This window comes from Equus przewalskii, chromosome 6, assembly GCF_037783145.1.
Source record: "Equus przewalskii isolate Varuska chromosome 6, EquPr2, whole genome shotgun sequence".
Classification (NCBI taxonomy): Eukaryota; Metazoa; Chordata; class Mammalia; order Perissodactyla; family Equidae; genus Equus; species Equus przewalskii.
This window is the reverse complement of record NC_091836.1, coordinates 54,297,750-54,318,179: the sequence shown is the minus strand read 5'-3', so window position 1 is coordinate 54,318,179 and position 20,430 is coordinate 54,297,750. Positions and strand designations below refer to the sequence as shown.

At 42.5% G+C, this 20,430-nt stretch overlaps 1 protein-coding gene across 4 annotated transcripts in view; it reads left to right on the top strand.

The window, feature by feature from the left end:
* Positions 1 to 20,430, top strand: part of FAT3 (FAT atypical cadherin 3) — a 618,234-nt gene that overhangs the window by 575,107 nt on the left and 22,697 nt on the right. For all 4 annotated transcript variants that reach the window (XM_070623917.1, XM_070623915.1, XM_070623916.1 and 1 more), the window contains 3 exons: positions 7,139 to 7,273; positions 9,131 to 9,288; positions 15,750 to 16,218. In XM_070623917.1, the coding sequence (XP_070480018.1) occupies positions 7,139 to 7,273; positions 9,131 to 9,288; positions 15,750 to 16,218 (762 nt within the window). The remainder of the gene's footprint in view (positions 1 to 7,138; positions 7,274 to 9,130; positions 9,289 to 15,749; positions 16,219 to 20,430) is intronic.

The following is a 20,430-nucleotide window of genomic DNA, read 5'->3' as shown; positions in this document are numbered from 1 at the left end:
ATGTTTGAACAGAACTTAAAGAGGGGCAAAGTTCTGATGTCATGAGATAGCTCCTGGTGAACTTCAGATGTTCAGTGAACACTGGCACTTCAGTAAGAAAGCCTGGCACCACCTTAAACAAATGGAGAGTGATAGTTGCCCTCAAACTCCATAGGAGAAGGAAGAGGACAGAGCACCAGGGGCAGCCCTTGGGGCAGTGCTGATTGTCCATTTTTTACAATTTTCTTTGATTTTTCAAAATTCTGATATAGAAATATATCAAAAAAGTAGACTCTTGTCGAAGAGAATGAAGTCCCCATGAGACATCGGAGTTCAAGAGCAGTGTGTTTATGAGAGTGATGGTGGAAGTGGATGCCTGATTTGTCAAATCCTGATTCAGATATGGAACACAGACTGGAACCTGGAGTTCCAAATAAAATGAATGGAGCATTTGCCATGGGTGAAGGACCATGCTAGCGAGAGTACAGCAGCAGCCATGCCCTCAACTGTGGGATATGGCACAGTCGTAAGGGTTTGCTCAGGGAGGTAAGAGGAACTCTGAAGCACACCACTGAGGGTGGTGCCACCTGAGCTAGGTCTGAAAGGATGCCTACATTAGGTAGATGATGGAGATGGATAGTTTCAGACTGAGAAGCATTAAAGCCAAGGCATGGAAGTGAGAATCAGTCAGCAATTCAGTGCACACATAAAGGCAGGGACAGATATAACAACTAACATTTATTGAGCCATGACCAGTTATTGTGCTGGTTTTCAAACATGTATAATTGCATTTAACCCTTACAATAACCTTAAAATGTGGGTATCCTTAACTTCTCTCAAAAGTTAATGAAACTAAGACTTGGAAAGATCAATTGACTTGTGCTCAAAGTTACAGAGCAAAGTGAATGGCCAAGCCAGGATTCCCACCTGGCAGTCTTAACCTACTACTTCTGCACAAATGTGGAAGGAACTTGAAAGTCACCCAATCCAACCTCGCACCCACCACAGACATCCTGTTTACTATATTCCTAGCACAGTAATTCAGCCAAAGTTTGAACACCAGTGCCAGGTACTCACCACCTCACAAGATGGACTTGAGACGATCTTCTCCCTTATAGTGCACCAAAATACAACTTCCTCGTAATATCACCCAGCTCCACCCTTTAGAGCCACACAGAACCCAACCTAACTCCTCCTTACAAGCTGCCCCCTCAGATAGTTGTTATGACTCCTTGAGTCATCTTTTCCTAGACAAACAGCAGAAGTTCCTTTGCTTCTTGGCTGTAAACAAATAAGAACTGTGTAGAGTTGAAGGTGGTGTAGCTGGGGCACAGAGGAGGCACAAATGAGGGAGTCCTCTGTCCTACTTGGAGGAGTCCATGAAAGGCATTAGAAGCAATGAGACTTGTCCTGTTGGGTCTTTGCCAGGCAAGGAATGCATTTTAAGCCGAGAGACCAGTGAAGAGAAAGGCCCAGAGATTTGGGGCACCTTTTCATTTGCTCATTGACTCCCCAGTGAATTGAGTACTTTGCCAGGGCCTGGGGGGAGTACTAGAGATACAGTTGTGAGTGAGACTGGCATGGTCCCCATCCTCATGGAGCACAAACCAGCACCATACATTGGGCAAATGACAAGGAGCTCAGTTGGACGGGATGGTGGGGCATCAGGACAGTTCTGGGAAAGAATACCATGGGACAGGTAAATGGAACCTGTGATAGGCAGCCGTGGTAATGCCCTTCTAATGAGCACAATAAAATAAAATGATGAAGGCTTCTGTGAGGGAGTAAGATGCTTAAAACTTAGCTTTGATGAGTTTTTTAAAAGCGGAGAAAAATCTCAAGTTAAATTTGCACTTGGCCTGGGGTTCGTTAAGGCTAACTCTCAGGGGGGAAAGCCAACAGACCCAGTCTCAGTGGTTTTAAATAACCTTCAGCATTGTCTCTGAATTGTAACCAGGTTCCTCCTGCAACCTGGGAAGTTTCCATTTTCTTTCATAACAGATACGTCTTTGCAGATCGCTCGTCTCCAGCACACGAGTCCCAAAGTGCCAAGACAGTTTGGAGGTGTCTACCCTAGTGATGATACCAGCTTCTCAGTGGGTGGATATGCCCTTATATATTCCACCCACACACAGCTGCCCCAGAGAGGATGTCTTGAATGAAACTGCACTCAGCCGTTAGTGCAGTCATCCAGAAAATATGGCTGAGCCAAGCATACACCATTCCAGATGATTCTGTGCTTTTGGGAGAACCACAAGAGACCATTTCAAAGCCAAGAGACCTTAGGAGAATGTGTTTTAAAACTTCATGCAGGCCAGGAATTAAGAGGGAAGTTTATTGACTTATGTGGCATTTGCCAAGACATGGCATCTTGGCAAAGTGTTTAAATTCAGGGTGTAGGGTGTTTACCATTAATTATTGGATTCTCAGTATAATCAAAAGGTTGAATCAGCTCAAAGTGGTAGCGATTATAATCACAGCTAGATACTGATGTAGTAGCTAAAGGCATCGACTTAATCCAGGTGCTGTGGGAATGCTGGGGACATGAGAAGAGTCATGATATGGTAGTGAGATCCTTCTAAAGCCTCAAGAGAATCACCTTTCTCCTCCCTGAAGTTTCTAAGGCTCTGACGCTTCTGCTCAAGTGAATTGTGTGTTGTCAACTCTGTAAAGTGACCTAAATTTTCACCTAAGCAAAGCTTCAGAATGTAGAAAACCTTCTTGTGGAGAACAGCCACATCACATGCATATTTCTCCTGGTGCAGAGGCTGTATGAGAAAGAACACTTCCACCCAAAACAAGGTAGTGAAGGCACTGACACGTCCGCACATGGCCTGTGACATTGATCAATAAAAGGCTCAAGGCCTTATCTTATGCCTCCAATGCACGTAATATTTCATATCATCTATCAGTTTACAAATCATGAATCTAACCCAAAAGGACAGCAAGAAAAAGATTACACTTGAGTTCAAGTCTCCGCCATGTTGCTGAGTCAAGTTAGTGTCTCCAATTTGGGGACCTTGTAGTAATTTGTTTTTACTCTCATGGTTTTTCTTTCAAGTTGCTTTCATATCCATTAACCCATTTAGTTCTCACAACTCTATGAAGCATCTTGATCCTCATTTTTCAGAAAAGGAAATCAAGACCTGAAGAAGTCAAGCGACTTGTTGGGGGCCACACAGTGAATAAATTGAATAACTAGTCAAGGTCAAAATCCAAGTCTGCTGCTTGTCAGCACAGTACCCTTTCCTGTCACACTACCAGGCTTCCCATGGGGAGCTGGGATGGGGGAACAGAGATTTCTCTGCCTGCTTTATGATCCAACAGTTGCTAAAAATGTGTAATCCTCTGCCCTTCCCTGACATACAACAAATGGTGTCACTTGGTTTGATAAAGTGGGACCTTTCTCCCTTCATGCTCTCTCTGGCACCAAATTGATGGATGCCTGGAGATGCAGAGCATGTAGGTCTGGAGCCCCCAACCCCCACGCTGTCACTGATCATAGTGTAAGTTAATTAAACTTGGATTATTTAATGATAGTTAATAAGATAACTTCCTCCCAGAAGCCAATGGGAGCTGACACTGTTGTCTCTTAACTGTTACCCGGGAGCTGATGAGGCACTTTCTGCCACACGAGAGAGAGTCTTTAAGGCTCTTAACAATTGTAAGTATATGCACTTCCCTGGAAAGGGGCAACATAAACATAAGATTTCTAAAAACAGGTTAACCCCTCAGCATCCATTTAAAGCCTACTGGATTTTAAGTCACTAGAGAACTTAGGACTCTGGCTAGAAAGAAGGTCATTATCCCAGGAAAGTGTTCCAGGACCCAGACCTGGGTACATCTAAGGTCAAGGGATACACAACATTGTTCACGGTTGGTGTCCAAAGGTCAAGTCCCTCTGACAAAATATATTTCAGAAAGGACCTAATTTCTTATGATAGTTGGTGGAAAGGGAAGAACTACAATATTGCATATGGGAGGATTTAGTTTTGGGAAACCTGTTTTTCAGTAACTAGAAGTCTTTCCCTACTTGGAATAGACTGTGGTTGGTGCACATGCTCACATCTGTCCCAGCTAAGGAGGCCATTACATTTAGTGACCTCCAGACTCTAATCTGCCTTCATACTTCCTTGAGCCACGATAGAGCGGGCTGTGAGCAGAGCCAACTGACAGCAGCAGCTGGAGGCCAAATGTTTATGGCTACTCCTGTCCCAGACTGGGACTGGGGAGGAGGCCCCGGAGGATTTTTAAGGCATCAAGAGACAAATCCCTTGCCAAGAACTATCCCCTTTATCTTAAAAAAACCTATTAAAAATAAAAAGGAAGAGCAAGAACCTACCAAAGTCAATGGCTGGTGGAAAGAATAGGAATATGCATTATTGTGTATCTAATATTTATATTAATATTATTAATTTTAGAATGCACTTATAAAATTATATTAACGTATTTTTAATATATCCTCTAGCTAGAGTTTTGATAATGGGTAATGGATCTGACATAATCCATTAATTTAAAAGACTTAATTATATGAGTTCTATGGTTATGACACAAGGAAAGAAGATGATCTGTGAGTTTGAACTCCAGGTGCTGTTCTAGGTGACTTTGTGCTTTAACCCAATATGAGATATGAGTGATAAAGAGAAATCCGTGCTAAGTACCAGGGCAGAACTGATAGTAGAAGAAAAGGCCAAAACACGTGAATAAAAGGTAAAAGCACTCAAATGCTGGATTCATTCTGAAATACAGTGTTTTGTTATATACACTTATACCTGGTTTTTTAAAAAGTGTTACCATAATTCCTACAGAAGAAAATAGCTTTGCTATCTTGGGTCTGAAAATTATCTAGCCCTCTTTTCCCCTTTGAAACAGTGGCTTTTAAACGGATTTTTGATAATGCAAGTTTTCTTAGCAATGTAGCCATTGCATTAGAGCAGAAAAGACTATCAATGCAGTATATATAGCTACTCAGAAACAGAAATTTATAGAAAGGGTATTCTTATTCTGGCTAAAATAGGACATGGAAAAAGGCATGACCATGGAAATGGAAAGTAACAGATTTTTTAAATATATAAACTACTGTTTCTGTGTCTAACTGGAAGGTAAGCTCCAGGTAATGCAGAGGTACATCTTTTTGATGGGATGCATTTTGTAATTTGTTTATGCACATTGCCACCTCTACTTGCCTGAGGTTAGCATTGGGCTTAGTTTGTGTTTTTGAGCATGTACTAACTACTCAGCATTTAGGAGCCACCCAGCGGTGTGCAGGCCGCTAGAAACTGAAATGAAGCCACTCATGGAGATAGCAAAGAGTCAGCTGGTAGAGTTGTGGACTTAGCATGAATAAACATTAACACACGCATGCAGTAAAGCCACTAACTATGGTTGATTCATTCCCATGAAACTCAGTTCCATGATACTCAAAGGATCTCATCCTTCAAGCCTGAGTTTAAAATTCTCCCTTCCTTTGCAAGGATTTCTGACATTCTGCCAGGAAATGCAATTGTTCCCTCTCTGATACTTCCATTGCATTTGCGTATCTCTATCAAAGCAGTTATCGTCTTGTATTATAATCATGTGTTTTCATTTTCTTTCCTGAGGGAAGGAAGGGGTGGGATCATTTCCTTTGATCTTTATATGCCCAGGCCTATCACCTCATTGGCCCTAAATAATTATTTGTTGAAGAATGCACCAAAAGTTGTTTAAAAAGTGGTTATCAAAAAGCTTCTTGAAACATATCATAAGGTGGTTGAACAGCTGTTTTAAGTTCCATAAATACTGATAAATACGTGGCAGGAATAAAGATTTCTTGGGACGAAAATAGGAAGATGTATTTGGGGGCACTTATATCTTTTAGAACCATCTGTAGAGATCATTTCAAATTTTCAGTTAAAAATCCCTTCATCTTCTAAGACTTTGTAAGCTGGATTGTTGCCAAGAGTATCTTTTATGGCTAAGCTCTAAACCAGTGGAAAATAGGATTTATGAATTCCGAGTTTGCTGGTGCTCCTTATATTGCTCCTCTCAAGGATTACAGTTCTTAAAATGTTTATATGTAGTTAACATTAAACTTCTGCTGTCTCCCAGACAAAGAAATGACTGTATAATGGGACAAGATGCTTAATGATGAGGAAAGAGTTAGATGGAAAGGAGTATAATAATGGGCCAGAGTTCGCCGAGAAACAAAGCTGCTGATGTCTGGCGTGTTCTGGGTTCACAGAGAAGAGGCGCTCCTTTAGGCCACTGCTTAACCCAGTTGTGGGTTGTTTTTAATTTGTGTCTCCTTTTCTATAGTCCTTTTATCACTTAAACTCTTACCAGGATGAAAGTGGCCTAATTACATTTGATATATCCAAGACCTTTGAAAAGTGCACTTCCTTCAGTGGACCCACGTTCGCCATCACCGCAGTTGTGAAATAACTCACTTGGGTCCTGAATTCTGCCTTAATCAGTTAATCTGCTTTCCAGGATTTCCCTTCTGAGGGATTAACCTTTCATCTCACTGTGCTGTGAACATCGAACAGGTAGAAAGGAAGCCTTTCTTTGCCAAGGATAATTCTGCTATTTTTGATAGCTGGCCGGGCACATTTACAGCTAATCAATAAACCAGCATGTAGCAGAAGGGATTAGGGAACAATTGCGCTTTCACAACTTAGAATCTGTCATACTTTTCTTTAGAAAAGTCTGGTTTTATCCCCCCTGAAATCAACAGCTAACATCTTCTGAAGTCTACCCCTAAGTTTTTCAGGGCAGGAGAGGGGTGTAGAAGAAATCTAAACTCAAGTGATATATTCAGATGGCCACCAACATGCAAGAACCCCACTCCAAGGAATATACCAGAGACCGTGTACTGTGTGGTCTTTTTTCACCTGAAGTTGGTCCAGTCGCAACCTGAGCATATATTAGCCTGAAAGGAGGAGCTCCGTTGACACTTTGCACTTAACCGACTTCAGTCTGGGAGCGAACTTTTGGCAGATGCAGGGACATTTGATGGGCACCCACACCAGGTGAAGCCCATTCAGGTGCTCCTGCTTCTGGGTGACCTCTTTGTTTCTCAGCTCAGAGCCTGCAGAGCCCAGGTCTTGAACCAATCCTGTGCTACCTGGAGTGGAGGGTAATTCACTTTGTACTGATCATGCGTGTTCCCCCTTTGTCACAGGTGGACTGTGCCCGGGGTCCAACGATCCTTGTGTGGAGAAGCCGTGTCCAGGGGACATGCAGTGTGTCGGCTACGAAGCCAGCAGGAGACCATTCCTCTGCCAGTGTCCACCAGGGAAGCTCGGAGAGTGCTCAGGTGCACAGTGGGGTGGAATGACAAGGGTCTAATGTTGTTTTCCTGAAGCAATTGCCCTTGAGTAAACTACACTGCCCAAGCCCTTCCAGAAGACATTTCTGTCCACATGCAACATTTTCCTTTAGAATGGACCATAGCTAACATCCGCCGTCAAATACTTGGAATTTGTCACAGCTACAGTCTGTGCTAGGAAAAATGTAATGACTGTGGACTCCATATATAATGGGGAGACCACAACATGTGTTTTCAGTCATGTTGCATGGATGTTAAGGGTGTGAAGTTATGGAAAAGTGAAGGTTGTTAGCTAGGCAAAGGAGTCACAGGATCTACAGGATGGCCTCTGCTGTTTAGAGGGCTGGACAGATCCACAGCCACAGAACGGAGACCAACAGAAGGTAGAGCTGAGCCAATCCTATTGATCTACTTTAGGGCAAGCCAGCACAGAGCACCAAATAAGCAGACTCTGCCCTGGACATGGGTAACTGGCTGCATGTCCCCAAAAGGAGAGGTGCTCACTTCTGTGTCTTAAAGAAAGAAAAGAAAAAAACTCAGTATTTATGTTTTTCAAATCCAAATCACCATCTGTTTCTGATCTCCACTCAATTTTAGGACTCCATTTGATTCACATATTCTCTTCCACTTCTTTCCTCTAAAAAAAGTATTATTCATTTTTGGTACCAATAGATCCTCTTTTTGTCAAAGAGTATATTTAAAATACAGACACACTGGTACCAATTTTGATCCAAGAAATATTTATTGAGTGATGATTATAAGAATAATTGTAGTGGGAATAAGAATTATTCCTAGTATGTACAAGGTACTTGCTAAGCATTGGGTTCTAGAAATTCAGCCTTTACAAAGAGAAGCACTGTTCTTAAAAATGGAAGCCAAAACTCTTTCATAGTTGTTTTTAAGAACAGAGGTGCCCCTGAAGTGAAGGGTTCACCAGCATATTTGCCTTTGAACTCATCTAAGGCTTAGAGTTAAAAGATACTTACACCGTCCCCACCCCAACACACACGCCGTGCACACAGCAGGTGGGTATGTAGGGTGACAGTAAAGCCAAGTCTCCTAACTTCAGATGTCACTTTCTGCCCATCTCCCTTCTTCTTTCTGTTTGTAAAACTCTTGATTGTCTGTGATTATCAACCATTTGGTGTATTTCCACACTTTGCACCTTTCACCCCAGCGAGACAGCTTTTCAGCCATTACTTTGCTCGTTAAAACATAAAGTTGGAGGCAGTAAAAAGAGGATGAACTCAGAATTGGGTGATGTGGGTAAGATTAAAGGTTCTGGGAAGGGGAGCCTTGAAATTAATTGTCAGAAGGTAGAACTGTGACTGCACATGACATGAGCTTCCTTTATATCAGTTACCTTCTCTCCACCTTAGTGCTAATGACCTAGGTTGACTATTTGGTGTTAGAATAGTTGGAGAATATGGATATTCTTTGAAATGGTTTTGTCTTTCCTTTGTTTCATGGAATTGAAAGTTCTTGAGTGCCTAAGTGACAGGTGGGCAAGAAAGGATATCTTTTAATAGTACTAATTTTAGAAAGTAGGAAATGGGAAGTTAGTGACACTAAGAAAATTCGAGTTATAGAATTTAACAAATTGCTCTTGGCATAAGACAACTAAGAGTTCTGGGCATCTGCCTAGTAAATATTTTTTTTGTTTGAAATTCGAATGTGACCTGAAATGGAGACCAGTTTTGAATCAAAATGGTTTCTCCTCAATGCCTTCCTTAACTTCCCATGGGCTTTAATCGACTTGCTTGGTGGTTTGGGGGTGATTTCATGTGTTCCTGCTCATTTCTGCATGTTAAAAGTGTATATGTCTTCTCATGATGGTCTTTTCAGGGCACACCTCTCTCAGCTTTGCCGGAAACAGTTACATCAAATACCGGCTTTCTGAAAATAGCAAAGAAGAGGACTTTAAGCTAGCTCTGCGTCTGCGAACCCTGCAAAGCAACGGGATTATAATGTACACCAGAGCAAATCCCTGCATCATTCTGAAGGTAATTAAAATGCATTATCTTTTCCTGCAGTCAGTTCTCATGTTAGTATTTTGGCTCTTGGATTGGGGACTGCTGAAATCATTTTGTCTTTTAAGTTCACAAGACCAGAAGCCGACTTTAGGGCAGAGGGGAGCAGCGGCAGAGCTGGGAAGTGTGCCAACACCCTATTTCCTTTTGTACATTCAGCTTCAAGATTGCCTCTGCACAGATTGGGGCATCTCTCTCTAGAGTGGGTTCAAGGGCTTGCCTCCTTTGAGCGGTAATCACTCAACAGTTCATTAGAATGTATCGCCTAATCAGTGCCACGGCAGGGGTGGTCCTTTAGAAAGATTGGCTGTATCCTCTTCTAGCACATGGTCTATCCCCATTGACCTCTGAAGGTAACTTCTGTTCTTACTCAGGGAGGAAGTTGGAGGTGTGGGGTATAGAAGATTCCATATGTCCTGTCATGACCCAAGTAGCCCAATTCTTTAAATCATTCCCAGCCTCAGAAACCCTCCAAAGGCAGCCAGATTTCCTTTAGAGAAAGTCTGGCATTTGTATTCAGCTCAGAGCTTCCAGTGCCTTCATGAAAACAACAACAGTAATACTGCAAGCTTTACATGCATCATTTGATTTTTGTTATAAAGTTAATATAATAAATTTGTTCTATATGATCAACCCCATTTGCTCAAGGAGAGGATAGAGATTCAGAGAGGTTAACTTATTTACCCAAGGTTGTACAGCTAATAAGTGGCAGCTATTATAATATTAATTATAATATTATAATTATATGATTATTAATATAATTATTAATTATTGATATAATTAATTATAATATTAATATTATTAATAAGCTAATAAGGGCTTGAACCTGCACTCCAGTCTTTCTCACTCCATGCTCTTAATCTCCATTCTTTCCATAGCTCTCAGTCTTGCCACTCCAACTCATTTGATCAATAGCATGTTCTAGCATCTATAGACCATTGTGGGAAAGAGAAGGGAGAAGAATGAGGGAGACATGTTAAATATGATGCTATTCTCACCAGGTTGCTATACCAGCCCATTGTAAGTGCGTTTAGAGACATATGGAGTCTGTCCAGTAGGAAATGTGCATCCAAATGGAAATGGCTGGCAGTTTTGTTCCTTCCTAGTGTTCTATCACTAGGCTCAACTGGGATCATGGTGGGCCTTTCTAGCTTCTGTCCTTAGATTATTTGATAGGTCACATCCAAGTTGATTAGGTGGCCCAGGCTTTAATCCTGGAGGAAGAAAAGTATGTAGGACATTAAATGTCAGTGGCTTCTCCTATCACACAGACTTTTACTTCCCCACTTCTGGTATCGCCAGGTATTTCTTGGTGGCCAGAGTGAGGAAGTATGAAGTTGGAGTTTAAAAGTTGGCTACTTATGGGGAATCTCACACTATCCTTACTCATTCAACTCAGAGATAATTTCAGCTGTGGAAATGAAAGCAATGTTTTGAAAAGAAAACAAGAGAAGTACTGTGAATATGTAATTTTAGAAAGTAATGAATTAAAACCAGATATTCATAGTGAAAGAAGAATAATTCAAAACCTAAGTCCTGTCTTTATTCCCTCCTACCCCCTAAAGCAACCTGCCTTGGGTCAGTAGGCCACTTTCTAAATAGCCCTAAGAGGTGGGGGTTTGTATAATTGCTTGGGAAAGTGCTCTGCCCATTTAGAGGTACCAGCTCCTGGGGACTCTGCTTGGATGTTGCTAACCTTCCTCTTTCCTCCTTCAAGCTTTAACAGGGCTGGTGGTTGCAGAACATCCTTATGAGTCAAATACTTTCTACTAGCAAATCTCTTACATAGTGTTAAGTTTGAGAGAGAACAAAAATATAGGACCTGAATGGCTTGATCCTAAAATGGAGCTTGTCATTTGACACTTCACTGGCAAGTGTCTAAAATGTGCAGATCCCTGGAGATGAGAAAGAAGAATAGTTAAACCTTTCAGGCAGCTCTAGCTCCTAAGGTGTATTGTATTTCATGAAACAAGCATGTTTCTGAAAGTTGTGTAAATTGAATCTCTGTAAATGGAATTCTAATAAACTAGGGATGGTTGCTATTTGAAGGAACCTTTCCATTAATTCCTTTGTGATGTGAATAATCACCCCCAATCTGTCTGTTCTCTAAGTTTGCTTTTCCTATGTTGGGTTTGCCCATAGCAGGACACAGCTGTAGTGAACTATTGCACATATGTATTCTCCTCTACAGTCGCCAGGAATGTCCACTTAGGGGATTTGAATCTGTTTGCTTAACATTTTCAGCCTCATGCAAGATTTAATTTTATTGGCTTTAGGTACAGTGTGTGCCTTGTACTTTAGTTCAATGACAACTACACTGAAATGCTTTGTTTAAATTGCACCTCTTGGTTGTTTATATTTTCCCAGTTAGAGCACATTCTCTAAAAAGTACTTAAGACAATCAATGGGGTGAGGGGCGCACCTTGAAGACAGTTAAGAATTGCACGGAGACCTCAAGAAGTAAAAATTCTCATGGACAAATAGCACTGCTGTCTCTCAGTAGCAATAAAGATGCTCGTTCTTCTGTTTACCATTGATACCCTGTTTACTTCCAGAGGAGATTCTGGACTTACCGTAAACACCCAAATGCAATAAAATATAAGCACCATTAAGATGAAAACAAAAGGTTAAGAGCCAACAATGAAGTGGATAAGGGCAGAATATCATGGTTGAAAAATCTAGACCAAGGGTTGCTACTTCAGTTGAACACAAACCATAACTCTGAGTTTCCTGGCAGCCAAAGCAAGAATGAAAATGATGGTATAGGTTCTATGGCTCTCCTCAAACCTATAAAAAAAATGTCAGATCACCAGGAGACATTTGCCAGACACAAGTAACTTTTTCCCTACGCCCATCTTTCATGTCCAATATTAAAGCAAAAGCACAAGAAGTCCTTGGTTGTTAATCTAGAAACATCACAAATTTCTTCTTTTGGGGAAGTTCTAGATGACACATTGCTTCATTTTGATGATTCTCAGACATGGCTAGCTTAAGACCCCAGGGCTAAAGGGAACGTGGTCAGGAAAAACTCATTTGGTTTTTGAAACAGCCCACTTGGAAGGACCAGATCTTTCTAACATAGATCAGAAGAGTAACAAAGAAGCTCCCCTACGATTCCAGAGTTTCAAGACTCTGTAAAGAGTATCACTGAGAACTGCGTTAACATGTTATGATAATAATAAAATACCTAAAAATTAACAAAGTATTTTCACATACATATATTTTTTATTCTCACTGTCCTGTGCATAGATATGAGTGCCTCCTTTTTTGCCTGTGAGGAAACTGAGGCTCAGAGAGATCCAGTGACTAGCCCAAAGTGGATCTGGGCCTCTGACAAGGCAAGCAGGTTGGGTGTACTAGAGGTATTTATCAAAAAAAAGAGATTCACAATGCCGGGATGATCATTCATTCATTCATTTATTCATTCAAAGTGTATTTTTTGAGCACTTCCTATGTGCCAGAAAGCAATGAATGGCAACCATGAAAATAGGCTTTGCCTACTTGCCATTGCCCCCCCGCCCCGCCAGCACATCATTTCAGTGTCCTTGCTATGGGCTTTCCTCTACAGTTTCTGTTAAATAGAAATCTCAATCTCTATTAAAATAGCTTGCCCTCTGATTTGAGAAACCTTTGTCTTCTTAAAAGAGAGACCCTTTAAAACTTGGTAAACACTACTCTGAAGACAGAGAAAAACTCAGAAAGATCAGAGCATAATTTTCCAGTATGAGAGGACTCAGATATGAAAGGGTTCTTTTCTCTCCCTAGAGTAATATACTTGTGAAATAGCAAAAGATTCACTTTTTGCAAAGTAACTTTTGGCATCATTATCATCTAAACAAGGCCTATAATTCCAAACTTGTTGAATTTTGAAGATGCAAATGATTTTTGTCTTCAAAAGGCTGAGAATCACGTAGATCTGGTTTTCCATTCATTCAGCAGTGTTGTTGCTGTTATTCTTTTTTCCTTCAGAAAGAAAAAAGGAACTTCAACAGGCTCAGTGTTAGTGTGGGATGACTCTATGTTCCTTAGTTTCAGAACTTTAATGTATGTGAATACATTAGAGCTACATCAATTCTCCTGGGTGAGTTTGTAACTTGGTTATTATCCCAAGAGGTAGGAGGTGGGGTTGGAGAGGGGAATGGGCCAAGTAATATATTAATTGAATACATCCTTTTACAAAAACTTAGATGAATTGCACCCTTACCACCAGATTTTCCTTGATAGACTAGGGACACCACTTTGTAGCCATGGAACATAACAGCAGATGGACTGTGCCAGAAGAAGGCAGTCCCCAAAGTCACATTTGATCATTTTATTACTTACACTGAAATAAAAATATGGATATTATCCAAGAATTGTCACGGGAGCAAGTATTCTGGTATGATTTACAATATCCACTCAGTCCATTTTGTTCAACCAAAAAAACGACAAAGGCAACACCATAGATTATACATGAAAGCTCTCTGAAAAGAAAATAAATATTTGTCTCCAGTCTTCTTACATTCATACATTTGCATTACAGAGCAGAGTAGGAAGGCTCTAACTCTGTACGGTGTGGCTAACCATTCTGCAGTAGACGCAGTCTCCTTATAAAATAAGCCACAGCAGTTGTCTCTGCTCTCCAGATGAGGGGTCCCAAACCCAGAGAAGCCAACCCATTCTCTCCAGGTGACCTGGGGTGGTATATGACAAAGCCTGAATTGGATTCCTCACTCCTAAATTCCCAAGGCTCTGCCTGGTTCACAGAGCCCCCAGCCTTCCACACATTTATGTGGCATAAACTTTGTATGCAGGAAGAGAGGCTGCCAGAGAATCCATGGAACCACAGAGGCAGAAATGAGAGTCCCAAGGATTAATTGTCTGTGGAACATACTGAAGCATAGACAGAGAAATACTCCATTTGTGAGATGAGTGACGCTGTGATAATCCCAAACAGGTCTATCATCAGTCAGAGACATTTTGGAAAGACTGGGTCAGCCTATTTCTATGAATTCTTTTGATATTTATATCTCCTTAGCAATTAGTGACCTGGGAGGGCTGTCTTCCCTTCCCTTCCACTTCCCTCCCTCGAGTTGGTGTTCTCTATCCGGGTTTTGGCCTAGACCACTAATGTCAGCAGATCCTAAAGGAAAGCCAGCTTCCCTTGCAGGACTCAGATGCTGGCCTCCAGAAGATCCTTTTGCTGGGTCATAGACAAAGGCCACAACAGTAGCTTTTGTTTCACAGTTTCTGGCTATGAATCCTTTCATGGCCCAGTATTAATTTGTTGGCTAGACAGGGGTTTGGCCCTCATTCCCTGGATCCTCAAGCCACCTTGCATTTCCGAGAAATGTAGATGAGGGTGGACAACACAGATTCAAAGGCCACCCTGTCTCCTCGGCAACAATTGAACCTGGGTCTCCACAGGGGACTAGTCTCCACCCAGTAGCTCTCAGCCAGCCACTATGCTTCAGGAACACACACTTTCTTCCTGAGTTTAATGTCCCCCTGGGGTTAGCCTCCTGGGGAGAACTTGGATGCCCTCACTGCACCAGTGCAATCAAAGAAGCAGGCAGGTCTCCATTGTAGTTGACCTCCATTGCAGGGGCTGGGAGTATCCAGAAGTTTGAACAATTAACCAGAAGATCCTTCTGGAAGCCCAGATGTCATTAAATATACATACATTCTAAGCAAATGGCCAAGCCCTGGGCACTTTGTGAGATAATCTTAACCTAAATGATGAGAGGCAGTCCTAAAGAACTATTTTAAGAATATGCTAGTGTTTATATGGGTTTTAAAATCTTAAATATATATGAAGCTGAGAACTCAGAAATTTTTTATTTCTACCTGGCCTCTTTCTCTCCCCTACCACACACTCACACACATTCACTTGGGGAGCATATATGTATTTGTGTGCTTATTTGACTTATGGCCATCTCTCTCACTAAAACATAAGCCCCATGAGGGTAGACATAATAATTCTTTTTGCTCAAGTGTCTCCCTAGCAGCTAGCCCACTGCTTGGCACATAGTAGATGTTCAATAAATTTTGTAAATAAATAGTAATGAGTTCACAGAAATCATTCTTATGGTGGTAATAAGTAAGAAGGGTACAGAGACCCCTAAACAGACCCGTAAAGGAGATACTGCTGTGAATTTTTAAAGGGTGAAGACCCAAAGAATAGGAACATTCTTAAATATAATTGTGGATTTCTGAAGCTGTGCTCATCTTACTAATTATAAGATTTGTGAAACATCAGCCATGCATTTGCATGGCATATAATGGGGAGGAGGAGAGGTTGTTAAACATCAAACCACAGCAGATTTATGACTGGATCAAAATCAATGTCCATCCTAGAGCCTTCTTTTGAAGCCCTCGGGCTGGTTGGGAAGAGGTGTACAGGAATCTATTGCCAGACTCATTAAAAAACGCTCTGGTGTTGGTTCCCCGCACAGATTGTGGACGGTAAGCTGTGGTTCCAGTTGGACTGTGGCAGTGGCCCCGGCATCTTGGGCATCTCGGGCCGCGCTGTCAACGACGGGAGCTGGCACTCGGTCTTCCTGGAGCTCAACCGCAATTTCACCAGCCTGTCCTTGGACGACAGCTACGTGGAGCGGCGCAGGGCGCCCCTCTACTTCCAGACGCTGAGCACCGAGAGCACCATCTACTTCGGGGCCCTGGTGCAGGCGGATAACATCCGCAGCTTGACCGACACGCGGGTCACGCAGGTGTTGAGCGGCTTCCAGGGCTGCCTGGACTCTGTGGTGCTGAACAACAACGAGCTCCCGCTGCAGAACAAGCGCAGCAGCTTCGCGGAGGTGGTGGGCCTGACCGAGCTGAAGCTGGGCTGCGTGCTCTACCCCGATGCCTGCCAGCGCAGCCCGTGTCAGCACGGGGGCAGCTGCGCCGGCCTGCCCTCCGGGGGTGAGTGCGCCTGCGCCACGGGGCAGGGGGCGGACGGGAGGGGGGGCTAGACCAGCAGGGCGCCTCTTTCTCACAAGGGTAACCAACCCAAGTGCTCTCCCACGGGGGAGTACTCACCCAAGATAATGGCTGACCTTCTTAATCCCCTTCACGAAAATCGTATATCGTGACAATGACAGGAGTCTCCAGTTTAGTCAATCCGCTTGCGGCATCCCACGGGCGCCGTGCGGTGACCACAGGAGCTCAGAGAGGCTATCACGGCTGCCCCTTCCCCTGCACACCCCACACCCTTCCAAGCCTCAGCCTCATGGAGGAATAGGACCCCCTTTTAAGTGTTTGCTCTCTTGAGCCACCTGCATGTCACTGCAGAAGGATCGGTAGCACTCTGAACTATGATGTGCACACACAGTCCTTTCACATGGAGACGTGTCACTCTACTGGAAGCTAAAGGGGGCGTGTGGGTGAACCCACCACCCCAAGAGTAGAAATATAGCAGAGATGCTTTGGAGTATGCTTTTGTAATGTGTGTATTAAAAATAAGTTTAGCGACCCTCTCTAAAGGACTTGAAAGTCAAGAATAAGGAGAGGGCAGTTCACATGAAATCTCAGGACAGGTGAAGTCAATGAGGGCATGATGCTTTACCCTCCCAAATTTTTTACCCCGAAGATACTCACGAAAAAGAAAGAACAGGGTACAAACCAAAAGGATTTATAGAGGGTTTCTATTGTTTGAGAGAAAAGCCAAGATTATTTAAGTCCTGGGAGTGTGAAGATGAAAGAGTTCCTGACTTTGCCCAGATGCAGTGTCTGTGTTAACGTAAACTGGGTCAGGCACTCTCCTGGTTGAAGGCTTTGCCCCCTCCCAACAGCCCCACCGCTGATTCTACTTCAGGCCCTTTGCAGTCTCTCAGTGGTAGTGTGATTAGCAAATTTAAACCTTCCTCACAAATCACTTCGAAATTCTGCTGTGTGTGTTACCATCTAATGGTCATGAAACCCAACTCCAAATTTAGAGTCCATTTTATTATTAGAATGTTATAAACTGTCCATGAAATGATGCACTGCCGAAATACAGACACCAAAGTTATTTAGACTTGCATATGTTACTGCCACAATGAGGGCCAAGTGCCCTGGGGGGAAATTTCTGCCTTCTCGATTTAAGAAATCTATTTGCTGTTTTTACTGTCTCAGCAGTATATGTAAATAAAGGGTTGTTATGGTGCCATAATTCCCGAATGATGGGCAGTAACTATACTTCAGTGGTTCTATAAACCAGCCCATTATGACAAGTCATGGCTAGTTTTTCACCAGGCAAAACAATTCTGCTAGTATGAGCCACCTACGATATATAAAAGGAGCATATAATTAAATTGGGTTGAAATAGAACACCACTCCATGTCAAATGCTGGGTACACAGCCACAAATTGTAACGTACTTTTAAAGATGGCAGGACGTTGTTTTTGCTGGCAAAGCCATGGCCTCCCACAATGGGTTATCTTTAAAATAATAATAATAATCACTGTATTAAGGAAAAAGACTGGAATCTTGCTCTTCAGTGTGCATTTTAATTTTTTTTAAAAAATTGCCATGAAATACTTGAGCTTCATATCTAGTACAAGAATATTAATTAAATGACTATGACCCAAATCAGAAACAGCAATTTTCCTCTATTTTTTAATCTCATTTGGTTTAACCAGATTTCAGCACTGGGACCCACTTGCCATATACTTTTTACATGGCCTAAGGAACTTGCTTTCCCCTCCCTAGGGGCCCAACCTTGCCTACAGAGCATGCTGTCTTGTACTCCTCCTTGTCCCCTTGCTCCCTACGTCCCTCTATGACTGGCCTGGGAATTGGCATTCTACAACAGCTACTCTTTCTTCTAAAGTGATAGACCCTCTTATCAGTTCGTCTCTGCTTTGTACCTGGGGGTTTATGTTTTCCTAAAATGAATGAAGTGTCTTTCCTCACCTCCATCTACACAACTCCCCTCTTTCAAGCCTACTCCCTCTCTTAGTTGAGGGGGCCTGTTGATCCTTAGCAGCCCCCAGGGCATGGTCCAGATGGGGAAATCTGGGACTCTCATGCATAGCAGTGCTGAGCCCAGGGCTAGCAAATTCCTTACCACTCAGCAGGAAATCCAAGAAGAGGGCTTCTCTTGCTTCCCTGGGGAGTAAAAGGCAGAAGATTCCTCCTGGATGGGTGAGGAGGTACCTACCTGCTTCCTGGCTATCAGAATAAAGGCTTGGCTTCTAAGAAAAGAGGAGAGAGACTCTATTTTCTTGCCCCATTATCTGTTCATATCAGAAGAATTTTTGTTAGGTCCCTGTATCATATCTGCAAATTCGCAAAATGGTGCCAAATAGCAGGGATAAAAAAGCAAGAAAAGAAAGAACCGACAATTTGGCCTTTAATTTGTATCTATGAAACTATATAGCTAATGATAAGGTTGTTTAAAATAAAGGAAAAATAATCTTAGTTGTGAGTGATGGTTTTTAAAGAACAGTAAGACTGAGTCATTAACGAAAGAATATTAATGCCTTGAAGAATTCCCCCTGGCTATCAGGGATGTCTAATGACAGGGAGAAAGTCTTGCTTCCCCAGATCAAAGGCTAGGATGCCTGCAGTATTCAAAAAGGAAATTTGGGCTAGAGAAAGTAGAATGAGGTGCTTACACTGTGACTCCATGCACGTGAGTATATTCATAACAAAAGTTAATTGTTTGAACGTCTTACTGTTATTGGAACCCTGTGCTATATGATGCTCTAAAATTCCAGGACACATATCTTAGCATAATCATCCCCTTGACCATTGAAGAATGCAGCACCGTTGGTCATTGGCTTTCCTGGTGACAGACTCCACTCTCAAACTGTGGCTATCCTAGCGCGTAGTTCCAGAGCATAAAGAGTTTTTAAAGCAGGTAGCCCACAGCAGGAAGCACTTTCTTTCAGAGAAGCAGCAGTCTGCTCCAACCACCTCCAAACCACTCAAACTCTTGGCATGAAGGGCAAGGAAGCCACGTCTGCTAGCATGGAATGACACAGTCAGCAGGTTTGACCAGTGTTATAAGTCTGGCTGTCCCAGGAGCAAGCCATGGGAACCCCAGGGAGTCAGGGCCCAGAACGCTGACTTGTAATAAGAGTGTAAACATGATTCTGTAAATCAACCACAGAGGGAAGGCTCTCTCTTGGTAAAGCCTTAAAATTATATATATTTCATAAACATGAACTGGAAATAGCAACCACTGTGGAGAAGAAATGGCCTGGTCCCATTCTGACCCCTGCATTTCCAGACCCAGTGGGTAGGGAGCTGCCCAGTGAGTACCCACAATCTGAATAAGGAGTCCTCAGTCCCATGCCTTATCCTGCTCCACTCAAGACCATTACTGGAAAACCTAGCTAAGGCTAAGCTATAATTTGGCGAAGCAATGCAGCAAGCCAGGCAGTCCCCAGGCCAGAAATATCATGCAGACAGCTTTGCATGAGACAGGAAGCCTAACTCCTAAAGTGAAAAGTTAGTAAATATTTAAATGTAAGAGCTACTGTTTGTTGGACTTTCACTGCGTGCTTGGTGATGTGTTTACTTTGCCTGTACTTACGCAGCATGATACTTAATTCTCACAACAATACTCTAGGATCAGTACTATTCTTCTCTCCTCCCACCCTGCATTTTACAAATAAAAGAAACAGGCCAGAGAGGTTAAGTAACTAGCCCAGCATCACATAGCTAATAAAGTGGAGAAGCCTGGATTTGATCCATGTTTGTGGAACCCCCCAGCCTATGCTCTTAACCCTTGTTACTCAAAGTATGGTCCAGGGACCAGCAGCATCAGCATCCCTGGAAATGCAGCATCTCAGATCGCACCCCAAACTCACTGAATCAGAGTCTGTATCTTGACAAGATCCCTAGATGATCTACTGATTTCTCTCTATCTCTTAACTTCCCTAAAACCTGAGGAAACTTCTAGTTCTTTTTTGTTTTCTCACATTGTATATACTGGTTCTCAAACTCCAAGAAGCATCACATCACCTGGGGACGTTATTAAAATGAGACCTTGTTAGAGAAAAGTCTTTTGATTGAGGGAAAAGGAAAATTTATTTACTTGCCTCTATCCTTTCTGTCCATATCAGAGGAAACTTCAGCTAGGTCACTGAATTTTTAAATTCCTGAACTTATTACCAAGAAAATTTCCCACTGAAAAGTTCAGGGGGT